Source organism: Lagenorhynchus albirostris, chromosome 12, assembly GCF_949774975.1.
Source record: "Lagenorhynchus albirostris chromosome 12, mLagAlb1.1, whole genome shotgun sequence".
In the NCBI taxonomy this organism is placed as follows: Eukaryota; Metazoa; Chordata; class Mammalia; order Artiodactyla; family Delphinidae; genus Lagenorhynchus; species Lagenorhynchus albirostris.
Window position 1 is genome coordinate 49,122,533 of NC_083106.1, and position 17,617 is coordinate 49,140,149.

Genomic DNA, 17,617 nt, shown 5'->3' on the forward strand with positions numbered 1-17,617 from the left:
ATTTGAAGATAGAGCCAAAGGATTTGATGAGGAATTGGAATGTAGAGGAGTTATATGAAGGCCAGTGTGGCTGGAGCACGTAGTGTGAAAGGAGGAACAGCACAAGGTGGAGATGGCTGAAGATGTAGTCAGACAGTGCAGGCCCTGGGAAGGAGTTTGAATTTATTCCAAATGCTATTAAATTCTTTTAAACACAGGGGTAACATTTCCTACTTGCTTTTAACTTTTTTTATTGTAAAATATGACAAACATACAGAAAAGTGAAGCTCATTGAAATATCACAAAACAACCCCCCATGTAACCACCACCTAGGTCAGACACGGAACCCCAGAAGCCGCCTTATGCCTCTTTCTAATATCAGTCCTCTTACTCCTTCCACAAAGGTAACCACTGCCCTGAACTTTATGATACTCACTTCTGTACTTTTCTTTTATGGTTTTACCATGTAAGCACACATTCAAATACCATAGATTAGCTTTGCATATTTTTTAACTTTATGGACTTAAAACAGTTTATGTTTTTTGTGTCTAGCTTCTTTCACTTAACATTATAATTGTGATATTTATGCATGTTATAGCTATAGCTTATTTTTATTATTTTATTGTATTCTATTGATTGAATTATATTATGATTTATTATCCATTTGAGTGTCAATAAAACTTAGGTTGATTCAGTTCGGGGAATTGTGAATAACATTGCTATAAACAGTCTTGTACCTGTTTCTTGGTGTATACATGCATATCTTTATATAGTTTGAAGGTATATCTAGGAGTAAAACTTCTGGGACATAAGGTATACATACATAGTCAACTTGTGTAGAAAATGCCAAACTGTTTTCAAGACCAGTCCTACCAATTTACTATCCTACCAGGCAGTGTATGAGAGTTCCACATTCCTGCCAACTTTTGTTATGGTCAGTCTTTCTAATTTTAGCCATCCTAGTGGGTATATCTCACTGAGGTTTTAATTTGCATTTCCCTGATGACTAATGAGGTTCAACATTTTTTCATATGTTATTCAGATATTCACTTTTTGAAGTGTTTGTTCACTTTGTTCAAACCTCTTGCCCATTTTTAACTTTTTTGCATATTATTGGTAGGAGTTCCTTATGTTGTCTATGTACAGATTTTTTTTATTATAAACATTATGAATATTTTCTAATAAACATTATGAATATTTTCTACCACTCTGTGGTTTGCCATTTCCCTTTTTATTTTTATTTATTTATTTATTTTTTTGCGGTACGCGGGCCTCTCACTGTTGTGGCCTCTCCCGTTGCAGAGCACAGGCTCCAGACGCGCAGGCTCAGCAGCCATGGCTCACGGGCCTAGCTGCCCCACAGCATGTGGGATCTTCCCGGACCGGGGCACGAACCCGTGTCCCCTGCATCGACAGGCAGACTCTCAACCACTGCGCCACCAGGGAAGCCCCCATTTCCCTTTTTAAATGAAAAATGCACCATACTATATTCATTTAAAGTAAGTCATTGAGTCCTGCCTACACTAAAGAAGAGGGGAATTAGGCTTCACCTTCTGAAGAAAGGAATATTAAAGCATTTGTGGACATGTTTTAAGACCATCACAGTATGTGTCAGACAAAAGAATTATAATTTTAAAATGTAAAGAGGTTTTACAAATCAATATGTAAAAGCCCCAATGGAAAATGATAGCAAACAGGCAGTTCACAAAATAGTTGATCCAAATAGCCATTACACATGAGAAAAGGAGTATCACCTTGATAACCAGGGAGAGGCCAAAAAAAACAGATATATGTCATGTCAATCTCACTGTTGAAAAATCATATTAACAACCAGTATTGATGTGTGGCTAGGATTGGGAAAGTACATTTCTCATACATTGCTGGTTAGGGTATAATCATTAGGGATAGCAATTGGAAATACATATAAAAGCCTAAAATCTATACATATCCTTTGAACTATATGTTTTTCCTGAAGAAACTATCAAAGACATATACATAACTATGTTCTTCATAACCTAGTTTATAATAACAAAATCATGTATATCTAAATATAATTGGTATTTTAGTTAAATATTAAGTTGTAATATATTCATCTAATACAGTACTGTTCATCCATTAAAAATGATGGTGTGGATGTATTTTTGTTGATGGAATAAAGTAATATAAGCATATTGAAGGAAAAGCAAAATTGAATCTAGAAGTATGGAAATATTATTTAAACTTAAAAGGCATATATAAATCTAACAGCCCAACATTCAGTATTAAGTATATAATCTACCTAACAAAGGACTTATATTCAAAATATATGTAGAATTCTAACCTAATTTTTTAACTAGGCAAAAGTTGAACATATGCTTAAAAACATGTGGGTAAGTGAATGACCAATAAGCTCATAAAAAGAAGCTCAAAATTGTCAGTGATTAGGGAAATGTAAATTTAAACTGCAATGAGACTTCACACCAACTAGGGTGGCTAAAATGTGAAAGATTCACAAAACCAAGTGTTGGTGATGAGGTGGAATAACTTCAATTTTCATACTTTGCTGCTAGGACTTTAAAATAGCTTTAACCACTCTGGAAACAGTTTAGTGCTTTATTTATTATAAAGTCAAACATACACTTAATCATATGACCCAGTAATTCTACTCCTCAGCATTTATCCAAGAGATGTGAAAACGTAATGTCCACAAAAAGACTTTCTCACAAATGTTCATTGGTATTTTTAAATTGCCAAAACTGGAAACAACCCAAATGTCCATGATGAATGGATTAAAAACTATGGTATATTCATACAATGATACTACTCAAAAACAAAAAGGAATAGATTACTGAGATATACAGTTACACTGATGAATCTCAAAAACATTATGCTAAGGTAGGAAAGCTTGGAAAAGATTATACACTGTATGGTTCTATTTATATGAAATTCTAGAAAAGGCAAAACTAATTTATAGTGACAGAAAACAAAGTGGTTGCCAGGTGCCAGGAACTGACTATAAAGGGGGATGAGAGGGAACTTTTTGGGGTGATATAAATGTTCTATATTTTGATTGTGGTCGTCATGTATATATTTGTAAAAACTCATCAAACTCTGTACTTAAAATGGGTGCCTTTAATTATATGTAGATTATCCATAAAATGTTGATTTTTAAAATATACATGTAATTTGAATGTATATTACATGATCATACAAATATAAATATATATTTATATATATATTGAATTTCTGTGAAAGCAAGTACTCAAAAATCACTGAATTCTGAGAATAACATACCTCCAGCAGCATTAAGATTTTTGAGATGGATAGGTATAGCTATAGAAATAGATGTAGATGAACAGCGTGCTTAATATTCAGAGTAACTTGTGCTTATGTTGGTTTTCTCAAATATTCTTTGCAGGTAGTTGACTACGATAAACTTGTCCAACCACGTTTTGATAAAGCCCTCGAAACGCTAACCAGAAATACTATAGCTGAGGCCACTGAAGCAGCCATTAAAGCTGTGAAAGAGCGGCTTCTCTCAGAACTACAAGCTAAAAAACAAGGTGAACTATCTGTTTAAAATGTGTGTTTTAAGCTTAGGTCAACAGTTAAGCTTGACTACCTGAAGGCAAGAACTTGGTTTGCTTGTCTTGATATCCCTGGCGCCTTGCACACTGCATTGCAGCCTCTTAATAAGTGGTTGAAGAAATGAATATACATAAACCTGAATCTTACACAGAGAAAAAGATTTAAGTTCTGGATGACTAAGGAAAGGAATCAGAGTTTCCAAATTCAGATTTCTTTACTTTAATAGATCTGCTTTCTGGGCAGAGACTGAGCAGAATTTGCACCTTTATTTATACCAGTTGTGATGACAACACTTCACCTGACTCGTAGAGTTTGTGTTGTTGCTGTTGTTGCTGTTGTTTTAGGCTGTGTATCAGCCTTGATTGTAATTAAATATTTCTATTTGGGGAATATTAATTTCAAATCCAAAAGTTATAAAACAGTGAAACCGGAAAAAGACTTGGTGATCCATTAACACAATTACATAACTTTACAGATGAGGAAACAGAGGCACAGTAGGTTAAATGGCTTCCTGATATATTCACCCAGCTGGTGGCATAGCTGAGACTTGAACCCTCGTTTCCAAAGTCCCAGAGTTCTTTCTCTTGACCATTCTTCCTCTTCCTGAGTCTCACTGCTTATCATATTATTTTAAAATAGACACAGAGTTTTGGTCTGGGGTTGGGGGGAGGGCGAGTTTCTAGTTTTCTCCAGGAAAAATGAGAGTTTTCATTTCTTGGCTACTTTTGAAAATTTATTGATTGGTTTTGGTAGAATTTATATCTACCATTTAGAACACATGAAAGTAGTTTAATCTAAACATCTCTTCTTAATGGAATACTCTCAGTGCAGCACTTCCTGTACATTTTGTGGGATCTTCCTCACATTCAAAGATCTGGATCCAAAATTTGAGATTAGCTCCAGCAATTTTAGACTAGATTTAACCACCACTGTTTGGATTTCCCAGAAGCTGTGGCAGTATACTGTCATACTATAACCATCCTACTATATAATCATCCTACTATAACCATCACTGCCTCAATTTCAAATATTCTTTTCCTAATAAAATTTTCCTCATTATGAAAGAAATAATAGCTAAATTAATTGAGCATTTACTATATGTTGAGGCTATGCTAAATGCATTACATGTATTTTCGTATTTGATCCTCATAATAGACCTGTGAAGTAGGTTGTTGCTGTTGTTTGAAGTGTTAGCAGAAGGATTTCTTAAATATTTATGTCTAGACTAGGGTGGCAAACCCAGTTGCCAAGAGGGGCCAGGCAGGTAACATAAGTCAAGTAGCAAGTGGACAAGCTTTGTTTGTACCTTAAAAATGAAGTTATAAAATTATAACCTCAATAACCATATGGATAAGGTAGGTATTTATATCTCTATTTTTAGTGGATGAAGAAATTAAGGCTCAGAGGAGTTATATGATTTGACCACAGGCAGCAAGTGATGAGGATTCAAATCAGTGTCTGTATTCTTATCTCCTGTGTCTCTCAAGTGATCACAGAAAACTGGAAAAAGCACATGGAAGAAAAAGTCACTCATACTTACTCCCCAGAGATATTCACTGATAAGAATGTGATGCATTCTTCACCCCTCTCTCTTCTATTCATATTTGTAATGATTAATTATGGTCCTATGGCATATACAAAATTGCATTATCTCATTTTAAAATAATGCTTCTTTCTAATTAATATGTAATTATTGTCATAAATTTTGTGCTAGAGATCTAAATTCATTTTTTCTAAATGGTGAGGCATTTTACAAATAACACTTATTAAATTATCCATAATTCTACTGGATGTTTGAAAGGGCAACTTTATCTTAAGTTTGTGTGTGTGTAAACTTCTGAACTTTCTGTGATTTGATCTTTATATTACAACCTTTAATGCAAAATATTATTAAAATCTTATGATGCATTTTAAATCCAGTAATGCAAGTTCCTCCTCAAAACATTCTGTTTTAAAATTATTCCTGGGTATTCTTTCATTTATCCATAAAATGAGTACATACTGGGTGCCAGGAGCTGTACTAGGCTTTGGGATGCTTGGAGAATTTTGTCAAGTTTTACAGCAAATCCTAGTGGGAGGATTGTGTTAACATTATACAATAAATTGATGAGGATTCACATCTTTACTATTAAATCTTCTCATGCAGACAGATTAAATCTCCATTTATTGGCCTAATACTTCTATCCTTCCTTAACATTTTATAACTTTCTTCATGTTTTGTCAATACTTTTCTTAATAAGTTTATTTCTAGAAATTTTGTCATTTTGTTACTATTAAATGGGATTATTTTTCTATTACATTTTCCAAGTAGTTATTACCTGTATGTTGGAAAGCTGTTTGATTTTTATGTTTCTTTGTAACAAGCCACCTTACTAAACTTACTTCCTAGTTTTGATAGATTTTTAGTTGAGTCTCTTGAGTTTTGCAGATAGCCAATCTTATCGTTTGAAAAGAAGCATAGTTTCAACTCCTTTTTTCCCAGTATTTATGCTTATTTCCTTTCTTCAATAATTATGTAGGCTAGCAGTTCTAGAATGATGTTAAATGGTGGAAGTGATAGTGGGCCTCAGTAAAGGGATCTCGTCAATGTTTATTCATAACGTTATTAAATATTTTTATCCAGAATGGATGTTGGACATTATCACATGCCTTCTCAGAATCTATCAAGATGATCATAAAATTTCTAATCCGTTGACCTACTGATTTGATCAATTATACTAATATATTTTCCAACACTAAGCCATTCTTGTATTTCTGATTTTCTGAATTTCTTTTAGCTGTTAATCTAGAATTTTTTTTATACTCAGAAGTGTGATTCATTTATAGTTTGTGTGTGTGTGTGTGTGTGTGTGTGTACATGCTCTATTTGTCAGAATTTGCTATCAGAGTTTCACTAACTTTATATAAACTGGGAAGCTTGCCATCACTTTCTATGCTTGAAACTATTTAAATATCAAGGAAATTACTTCTTACATGGCAGTATTGAGCTTTTGCTAGGCAAAAACACATTTTTCGCCTAATAAATCTGCCTCTCTTCTTTATTATTAGCCTATAAACAAGTAAGAGAGGCCAACCAGGTGCCGGAGAGATTATAAAAAACAACATCAAAAAGACCAGCGTTGAAATAACATACCATCCAAATGATCATCTAGATGATAAAGAATGAATTTATTATACGATTTCAATTTCCTTAAATTTAGCAAGGCTGGATTTGTGACCTAAGATATGATCTATCCTGTAGAATCTTCCATGAGCACTTGAGAAGAAAGTGTATTATGTTGTTTTTGGATGGAATGTCCTATAAATATCAATTAAGTCCATCTAGTCTAATGTGTCATTTAAAGCTTGTATGTCCTTATTTATTTTCATTTTGTATGATCAATTCATTGGTGAAAGTGGGGTGTTAAAGTCCCCTACTATTATTGTGTTACTGTCTATTTCCCCTTTTATGGCTGTTAGCACTAGATATCAATTACAGGAAAAAAACTGTAAAAAATACAAACACATGGAGGTTAAACAATATGCTACTAAATAACCAAGAGATCACTGAAGAAATCAAAGAGGAAATCAGAAAATACCTAGAAACAAATGACAATGAAAACACGACAACCCGAAACCTATGGGATGCAGCAAAAGCAGTTCTAAGAGGGAAGTTTATAGCAATACAATCCTACCTTAAGAAACAAGAAACATCTCAAATAAACAACCTAACCTTGCACCTAAAGCAATTAGAGAAAGAAGAACAAAAAAACTCTCCAAAGTTAGCATAAGGAAAGAAATCATAAAGATCAGATCAGAAATAAATGAAAAAGAAATGAAGGAAACAATAGCAAAGACCAATAAAACTATGGTTCTTTGAGAAGATAAACAAAGTTGATTAACTATTAGCCAGACTCATCAAGAAAAAAAGGGAGAAGACTCAAATCAACAGAATTAGAAATGAAAAAGGAGTAGTAACAACTGACAGTGCAGAAATACAAAGGATCATGAGAGATTACTACTATATGCCAAGAAAATGGACAACCTGGAAGAAATGGACACATTCTTAGAAAAGCACAATGTTCTGAGACTGAACCAGGAAGAAATAGAAAATACGAACAGACCAATCACAAGCACTGAAATTGAGACTGTGATTAAAAATCTTCCAACAAACAAAAGCCCAGGACCAGATGGCTTCACAGGCGAATTCCATGAAACATTTAGAGAAGAGCTAACACCTATCCATCTCAAACTCTTCCAAAATATAACAGAGGGAGGAACACTCCCAAACTCATTCTACAAGGCAACCATCACCCTGATACAGAAACCAGACAAAGATGTCACAAAAAAACAAACTACAGGCCAATATCACTAATGAAGATAGATGCAAAAATCCTCAACAAAATACTAGCAAACAGAATCCAACAGCACATTAAAAGGATCATACACCACGATCAAGTGGGATTTATCCCAGGAATGCAAGGATTCTTCAATATACACAAATCAATCAATGTGATACACCATATTAACAAATTGAAGGATAAAAACCATATGATCATCTCAATAGTTGCAGAAAAAGCTTTCGACGAAATTCAACACCCATTTATTTTAAAAACCCTCCAGAAAGTAGGCATAGAGGGAACCTACCTCACCATAATAAAGGCAATATATGACAAACCCACAGCCAACATCGTTCTCAGTGGTGAAAAACTGAAAGCATTTCCTCTAAGATCAGGAGCAAGACAAGGGTGCCCACTCTCACCACTGTTATTCAACATAGTTCTGGAAGTTTTAGCCACAGCAATCAGAGAATAAAAAAAAAAAAGGAATCCAAATCAGAGAAGAAGTAAACCTGTTACTGTTTGCAGATGACATGGTACTATGCATAGAGAATCCTAAAAATGCTACCAGAAAACTACTAGAGCTAATCAATGAATCTGGTAAAGTAGCAGGATACAAAATTAATACACAGGAATCTCTTGCATTACTATACACTAATGACGAAAATCCTGAAAGAGAAATTAAGGAAACACTCCCCTTTACCATTGCAACAAAAAGAGTAAAATACCTAGAAATAAACCTACCCAAAGAGACAAAAGACCTGTATGCAGAAAACTATAAGACACTGATGAAAGAAATTAAAGATGATACAAACAGATGGAGAGATATACCATGTTCCTGGATTGGAAGAATCAACATTGTGAAAATGACTCTACTACCCAAAGCCATCTACATATTCAATGCAATCCCTATGAAACTACCAATGGCATTTTTCATAAAACTAGAACAAAAAATTTCACAATTTGTATGGAAACACAAAAGACCCCAAATAACCAAAGCAATCTTGAGAAAGAAAAACGGAACTGGAGGAATCAGACTCCCTGACTTCAGACTCTACTACAAAGCTACAGTAATCAAGACAGTACGGTACTGGCACTAAAACAGAAATATAGATCAATGGAACAGAACAGAAAGCCTAGAGATGAACCCATGCTCATATGGTCACCTTATCTTTGATAAAGGAGGCAAGAACATACAATGGAGAAAAGACAGCTTCTTCAATAAGTGGTGCTGGGAAAACTGGACAGCTATATGTAAAAGAATGAAAATAGAACACTTTCTAACACCATACACAAAAATAAACTGAAAATGGATTAAAGACCTAAATGTAAGGCCAGATACTATCAAACTCTTAGAAGAAAACATAGGCAGAACACTCTATGACATAAATCACAGCAAGATCCTTTTTGACCCACCTCCTAGAGAAATGGAAATAAAAACAAAAATAAACAAATGGGACCTAATGAAACTTCAAAGCTTTTGCACAGCAAAGGACACCATAAACAAGATGAAAAGACAACCCTCAGAATGGGAGAAAATATTTGCAAATGAAGCAACTGACAAAGGATTAATCTCCAAAATATACAACCAGCTCATGCAGCTCAATATCAAAAAAACAAACAACCCAATCCAAAAATGGGCAGAAGACCTAAACAGACATTTCTCCAAAGAAGATATACAGATTACCAACAAACACATTAAAGGATGCTCAACATCACTAATCATTAGAGAAATGCAAATCAAAACCACAATGAGGTATCACCACACCAGTCAGAATGGCCATCATCAAAAAATCTACAAACAATAAATGCTGGAGAGGGTGTGGAGAAAGGGAACCCTCTTGCACTGTTGGCAGGAATGTAAATTGATACAGCCACTATGGAGAATAGTATGGAGGTTCCTTAAAAAACTACAAATAGAACTGCCATATGACCCAGGAATCCCACTACTGGGCATATATCCTGAGAAAACCATAATTAAAAAAGAGTCATATTCCAAAATGTTCATTGCAACACTATTTACAATAGCCAGGACATGGAAGCACCCTAAGTGTCCATTGACAGATGAATGGGTAAAGAAGATGTGGCACATATATACAATGGAATATTACTCAGCCATAAAAAGAAATGAAATTGAGTTATTTGTAGTGAGGTGGATGGACCTAGAGTCTGTCATACAGAGTGAAGTAAGTCAGAGAAAAACAAATACCGTATGCTAACACATATATATGGAATCTTAAAAAAAGGTTCTGATGAAGCTAGGGGCAGGACAGGAATGAAGACGCAGATGCAGAGAATGGACTTGAGGACACGGGGAGGGGGAAGGGTAAGCTGGGACGAAGTGAGAGAGTGGCATGGACATATATACACTACCAAATATAAAATAGATAGCCAATGGGAAGCAGCTGCATGGCACAGGGAGATCAGCTTGGTGCTTTGTGTCCACCTAGAGGGGTGGGATAGGGAGTGTGAGAGGGAGACACAAGATGGAGGGGATATGGGGATATATGTATACGTATAGCTGATTCACTTTTTTATAGAGCAGCAACTAACACAACATTGTAAAGTAATTATACTCCAATAAAGATGTTAAAAAGAATGAATTTATGTATTTATCATATTATCTTCAAAATTAAGACCAAAATTAAAGATAAATACTCTTGGACAACTCACAAACTAAAGCCTGAGAAGTATTGACCCAGACTACTAAGATGGCTTGTTACTCAATCTGTTTGAGCCTGGATAAAATGCATTTGTTAATTCATTCAAAAATGAATTCTTTAATTCATTCAAAAACACTTGAGTACCTTCTTGTATTAGACATGATTCTAGACCCTGAGCAACAGAGGTGAACAAGACACTTGAAGCTCCTGTCCTTGAGGTGGTTACATTTTAATGGGGGGTAGAGGGGGAAAAAGTAAACAGATAGAAAAAATATATAAGACAGTAATCGGGCAGGTGGTGATTGGGGTAGGGGCACTGGAGTGTTAAGATAACCAGGGAAGACATCTTTGAAGAGGGAACATTTAACTGAAACGTGGATGGAGAGAGGAAGCAGGGCTTCTGGAGGATGAACAGTGTTCTGTAATGTTTCTCGGAGTCTGTAGTGATTCCTTTCACATCAAATTGTGGCATGATATCACAGATTTTACATCTTTCCACAAATTGCCTTTTCTCACTGGACTATAGAAATAGATGATATCTCTTATATGCTACAAACCTAAATCTCTTTTCAAATTCACTAATTATTCCAAATCTGACAATAAGGTAACCCTTTTTAACATTTAAAAAATTGGAATTTGTTTGCTAGGGGTTTTACTCCTATATATATATATATTTTTGGAATTTTTGAATTTTATTTTATTTTTTTATATAGCAGGTTCTTATTAGTTATCCATTTTATACATATTAGTGTATATATGTCAATCCCAATCTCCCAATTCATCACACACTCCAATATATTTTTAAGAAATTTTGTCAGTGGAGAATACTGAGGTTTTTTAAGACAGAAAATTATATAATAATACAGAGGATGGCAGCTAATATGGAGCAGGCTTCCTGTGTGCCAAGCCTTTTCTAAGTTCATTGTTTACACCCATTATCTCAGTTAATGTTGCAGTGATGTTTTCAGTTTAATTATCCTCATTTTGCCCAGTAGAAGCTTAGACAAGGAGACCAAATGATTCACCAAAGCCACACTGACTGAGTCAGAACTCACACGCCCAAGGCTGTCTACCTACCCCCAGCTACCTTTTGCTAACACAGCCAATTACTATCTTTCAGCCCAGTCAACTTCAAAAGACCCTCAAAGAGAATTTGAAAGGAAGGAAAATGAGTTCCCAACTGATGCATATAAAAGCTCAGAAGAGTTGCATCTGTCATTTGATGAAGATGATAAAGAAAATGTTGCTAATATTATTAGCCAAATCTTTTCTAATATAAACAGATTAGCTGATAAACACATTATTCTTTCACTGCAGTGTTCACTCTTGAATCCCAAAGAGAAAGCTCTTTAGAGGACAGTGAAGAAGCCAAAATGAAGTCAGATGATAAAGACGGTCACAAAATGAGCTGCTAATGCCATGCTTGTGGATCTTATTCCCATTTATTCCATATTTTATCATGTTTATATTGAAGCTTAAAATTACCCACCCCCTCCCTCAAATTGGAAACTTTAAGAGAAAAAGAGTTAGCTTCTCTCTTACAGATTTAAACTGAGCAGCTGTAGAACAGAAATAGATTTACCAGAATGAAGAAGAAAATAGAACCCAGCAAGCCTAATACAGTTAGAACGCCCCCCCAGATTTTTTTTTGTTTCCAGACGTGACACAATTATTATCATACAATAATAAATTTTCTTAAAAGCTCTCTGCTTCCTTTAATGGTTGGAATCAGAGCATCATAAACCCAAAGTTGTAGCTATGAAATGTTATCATTTAGTGCTATTTACCCTTATAAAACTTTTCCATTTATATAATCAAGAGCATACAATATAAACTATCTTTATTTTTTATTTATAATGTTACATTTAATTATATAATTTCATTAGAAAATATTTTAACCCTCCTTTAAAATTACTGCACAATTTCCCTATTTATAGGTAATAGTTTTAACTAGTTCATTACATCGAAAACTTAAATTATTTTTTTGCTACTAATACAAATAATGCTCCAGTAAATTTTTTTCCAATGAATTTTCTACATGAAGTTTTGTCTGCATGTTGACATAAGTGGAGTCACTAGTTTGATGAGTATGAAGCTACAGACAGTCAAATTGCTTTGCATAAAGTTGTTCCAAATTATGTTCCCGTCAGGAATATACAAACTACATGTTATAGTTTCCTCGGTATTTTCTCTTTTTAAATATTATTTTAGTTTTTATTTGACTATTTCTGAAGTTTAGTATTTTAATACTGTGTTAGCCATTTATATTTCTTCTTTTCTGAGGTGACCATTTTTGTCTTTTGCCCATTTTTCTAAATTGTATCAGTTATATGGTTCCTATATACATTTTCTATATTACTCACTTATTTTTCATATTTTTTTTCCAAATTGGGTGGTTTGTCTTTTAAATCAGCTTGCTGTTTTTGAAGTAGAGGAATTTTTCACATTTTCATAGTCAAATCATTACTTCCCCTTTGTTGATTTCTTCCATTTACTTTCAGGCTTAAAAAGTCTTCCTCTCAACCAGAGATTTAATATATATACTTATATTCTTTTTTTTATTGGTCTGACCTTTTTGTATTTAATTTTTAATTGCATATATAATTTATTGTGTTATATAATGTAGGGCTGATCTTTTCTATTTGGTTTCTCCTCCTGATTCAGATAGACGTGTCTTTGCCTTGTGTTTATTTCAAGCTGAGTAGGAATTGAACTGGGCACTGTCAGAAACTTATATATGACACTCCTCCTCCCCCAGCATGCATGCGCACACACACACTTAACAGAAGACCCAGAAATTAAAATTTTGGCCAAGTGGCATCTGGGAACCCCATCTCTGCTGCTGCGGAATTCCCAGCACCAGTACATACACAAAGGGAGCCCCTCCCTTGTATTATCTGTTCCCTCTTTGGGGGAAGCTGTCCAAGGTAGAAGCAGTCATCAGTGCCTCTACCCACTGCTGGAGGGATGCCAACACTGCCAGTGTACCCTGGTAAAAGGCACCCTTTCTCCCCCCTGTGTCTGAGATAAGCACAGCCTTTACCTCTTGGAGCCAAGAGTCTGTTAGTTACCTAAGGAAGGGAAAATTTGATTTTTTTTTTCAATTTACATCCACTGGCATTATATGAAACTGAAATTACTCTTGGTTTTGTCATAAGTTAAGTCATTATTTTCTACTGCTGATAGATATGTTTACCTATTTGATTATTATGGTTGTTATTTTAATTTTTTAAGAAATTGGGAACATGAGTCTTGGGTCCCTGGACCCATACCACAATCTTCTTTGGGATTCACCTACACTTTAAATACTGTTCTTTACGTGTTAACAGAGTTTTATTCACAGATGAAAAAGAAACAAGTAAAATGTCTACACTTCAAAGAAGTCAACAAGACTCTAGTCAAGATCTAATGTTGGATTCAAAAAAAGGTAAATTAACATTTGGGTAATTTGGTTCTCTTAGACTGTGGATCTAAAAATCACAAATAGTTCCTTTAGAATTTTGAAGGAGTAACATGTGTGTGGTTTTTTTTTAAAAAAAGTATTATTAATATCCACTTACTTTATCTTAAAGGCTACTATAATATGAACAGTTAGACATGCAGGAACACAGAAAAAATAACATGTGATATATTGTTTTTGTGAACAAGAATATTGAGAAGATAGGAGATCTATTTTTTCTGCCATTCCTGGCATGTGGCTACTGTAATAATTCACAAGATGGCTGCTAGCGTGCCAGCCATCATATCAGTGTGCAGGAAAAGGGAAAAGACAAGGGACAAAAAATTGGCATTCCATCCAGCTGAGTTGTTCCTCTTTAATTAGAAAACAAGAAGACTCACCACCTCCCCTTCCCAAATTTTTCTTGCATCTTATCTACCAGCCATCCAAACTATAAGGGAAGTTAGGAGATGTAGTGTTTTTAGCTAGGCACATGGCTGACCCTAACAAAATCAGGGTTCTGTTACTAAGGAAAAGGAGACCAGATATTGGATAGACCACTAGCATCTTCTGTCACATTTAGTACCTTTGCCTGGCTATTTCTGCCTCCTCATGTCCTCTTTCCCTGGCTATCGGAAGATCTTGGGTTCCTGCCTCTTCCACTCTGGCTCTCCAGAAACTGCTGGCTCTCTCTATCCCTGAGAACAGACTTCTCACTTTACGACAGGGATGGCAGCAGGCAGCTGCTCTTCAAAGGTCCTTTGGGGTTTTTCTGGGCAAGGATCAATTGGGCTCTCGCATGAGACCCTGATGGATAGAGCTTTGGGGCAGCTCAGGACGCACTATTGGAAAGGCAGAGGTAGAGGAGTCAGGTGGAGCTGCCAATCTCATGTCCCATTAGAGGAGAGGATGAATGTTTACATCATGGTGCAGCCTGTGAGCCAGCTCAGTCGTGTAAGGAAACATTCAGCACACAATGAGACAAGAATCAAGTCTAACACTTCAAAAACCAGCTTATGCCACCCTTTCTTCCATCCCCTCCAACTTGCCTACCTCCCGTCCTCTTATTGTCCCATTTAGTCTCATGCTTATAATTGGAAGTATTTATTTTGTTTTCTGACTCATCCCCTAGATGCCCAAGTTTTAGCCTGACCCCTGGAAGCCTTTGTTTCCTACGTCTTCTCCGTGGCTTCCTGAGTTTTGACTCCTGCCTGACATGACTTTTTTCATGCCTCATTCACTTTCATTCTGATGCACTGGCTTTAAGCCACTGCTCTGTTATTTTATGATTCCTGACTTATTTCCCATCCAGCATGTGCTGCAGGAACACAAAGAGTACTTCCTTGGGTTAGGTATTTACAATCATGTTCTATTGCAAATAGCATTGTTTACTAAAATTATTAATGGCATTAATTTATTGATTTATTTTACTTTAGATGTAATAGAATATGTGATAGAGGAGGTAACTGCAGATCATCCAGAAGTTCTTTCCATAATAAAGGAGACGGTTGAAATGGCAAAGGACATGAACTTTGAACAGCCACATGAAAAAATTGCTGAAATCTTAGACGAAGTTCTCCAAGAGGTAAGAAATCCAGGCTCTTTATTTTTATCATTGATTTCACAGTAACTGAGAAAATGTTAACCTAGTATATGTACAATTATTTTAGAATCCTGTATGACAGTGTTGAAATCTGTAGCCTTCAAATTCATGTGCATTTTACAGTCAACATTGTTATGTGTAATGTACCCCAGTGAACAGTTGCTTATAAATTTTCAATAATTATCAACAAATGTGCAATATAATTTCATAGCTTTGACATTTATTCTTCATTAACTTTTATTGTCTTTAATTCAGTCCAGTTGGTTAAAAGATAGTTTATATGAAGCAAGTACCAAAGTTACTTTTTCATCTATGAGCCGGTTATTTGTAAACCAAGACAAATTTTGCTCCCTAGCTAACTAATTTCATCCAGCCACCTTGAACATGTTCATGGGGGAGATGGATGGACACACCACGGATTTTCCAATCTAAGGGGAAAATAAAGCCTCAGGTACTATGTCCTACCCATATCAAATCAGAAGGCTTATAAAGACCATATGGAACTGTTTTGTACAGAGTGCTTGGGTAAGCGTTCAGAGCAAAACTTAAAGAGAACAAATCAGTTTTGGTCATTCAATGAACTTATGTATTTCTCTGTAATTTGAAAATGATGTAATTTAAAATCATGAGAAGAAAAAAAATGTTCTCTGAGAGTATAGAACCACTCTGTAACACATTGGGTGAAATCCTTGAGCCCCAGGCTCTACCCAAGGCAAATTGTTATCCCCCTCTGAGCTTCCCAAAGAGATCTTTCAACTTCTATATCTCTTCAGGTTGTTCTGTCATCAATTTATTTCTTCAGAAACATTCTGAGTACCTACTGTGCTAGAGCCTGGGGACACAAAGATGAATTAAACATAGCTCTTTCCGTTAAGGAGCTATCAGTCAGGTAGGAAAGGCTGACATAGAATCCAATAATTAACTCTCATGTGCTAAGTGGTAACTAGATATGTACAAGGTATAGGAATGTCAGGAAGGTCAAGGCTATTATCTCATCCTGGGAGGTGAGACAGAGCATCCCAAAGGAGGAGATATCCAAGTCAGGGATGTCTTTAGCACTGTGAACATCCCATCCTTGCCCTTCACTGACAATTTGCTCCATTCTTTCCAGTGTTTATTCTGGAGGATACAAATCTACAGGGAGTACTACTAAAACACTTCTGATGTAGTAATATGAGTAGTGTCAATAGATGGTAAACTGTGAGTCTGGGATTGTGGGGGAGTTTAAATCACGTGAGATTTTAACATCAAAGCTCATATCAGATCGTCTTTTTCAAGAGAACAGAGACCAATGCAGGACACTGTTCTACCTGTCATCAATTTTCATGATCTCTGAGTAGGAAACCTATTTTTAAAAACTAGGTCATTGCTAATTTCTTACATGTAAAGACAAAATCTTATTAAGGTATCTTTCTTAAATTAGTTTATAGATTTGATGCAATTATAATAAAAATGTCAATGTATTTTGAAAACTGACAAATGTCTCTAAAATTTATTTGGGAGAACCAATAGTTGAGAATTGGTAAGAACAGTCTGGCAAAGTATAACAGAGAGAGACTTGCTCTACCAACTAGTAAAATGTGATGTTACAGTGCTTTATAAGCCTGATAATCATACAAGAACTAACAGAACCACAGAGCAGGCACAGAAACAGACCTCAGTATAGATAAAAACTGAGTGTATACTAAGGTTTACATCACAACCCAAAAGGAAAGGAAGAATTATTTAATAGTGTTGATAAAATTAACTGGTAGGATAAAAACAATTTAGATTCTCAGCTTATATCAAAATTAATTCCGTATTAATTGTTAAATGTAAAAATGGCATGTTTTTACCCAGAAGGAAGTGTAGTGATATTGAAATGATCTTAGAATGGTCAAGTACTCTAGGCACAAATGCCATGGAAGAACTCTTAGAGCAAAATCTCAATGAAGATGCTACTTAACAATGATTCCCTTTCCTTAAAAAATACACCATGAAAATCAAAATTTTAAAGCAAACATCAAACTGGGGAAAGTATTTATAATAAATATGACACATTAATTCC

At 35.1% G+C, this 17,617-nt stretch overlaps 1 protein-coding gene across 1 annotated transcript in view; it reads left to right on the forward strand.

Annotated features, from left to right (window-relative positions):
- Positions 1–17,617, forward strand: part of AK9 (adenylate kinase 9) — a 121,443-nt gene that overhangs the window by 34,126 nt on the left and 69,700 nt on the right. The window contains exons 13-17 of the mRNA XM_060167474.1: positions 3,377–3,521; positions 11,649–11,761; positions 11,866–11,923; positions 13,872–13,955; positions 15,404–15,552. Coding sequence (XP_060023457.1) covers positions 3,377–3,521; positions 11,649–11,761; positions 11,866–11,923; positions 13,872–13,955; positions 15,404–15,552 — 549 coding nt within the window. The remainder of the gene's footprint in view (positions 1–3,376; positions 3,522–11,648; positions 11,762–11,865; positions 11,924–13,871; positions 13,956–15,403; positions 15,553–17,617) is intronic.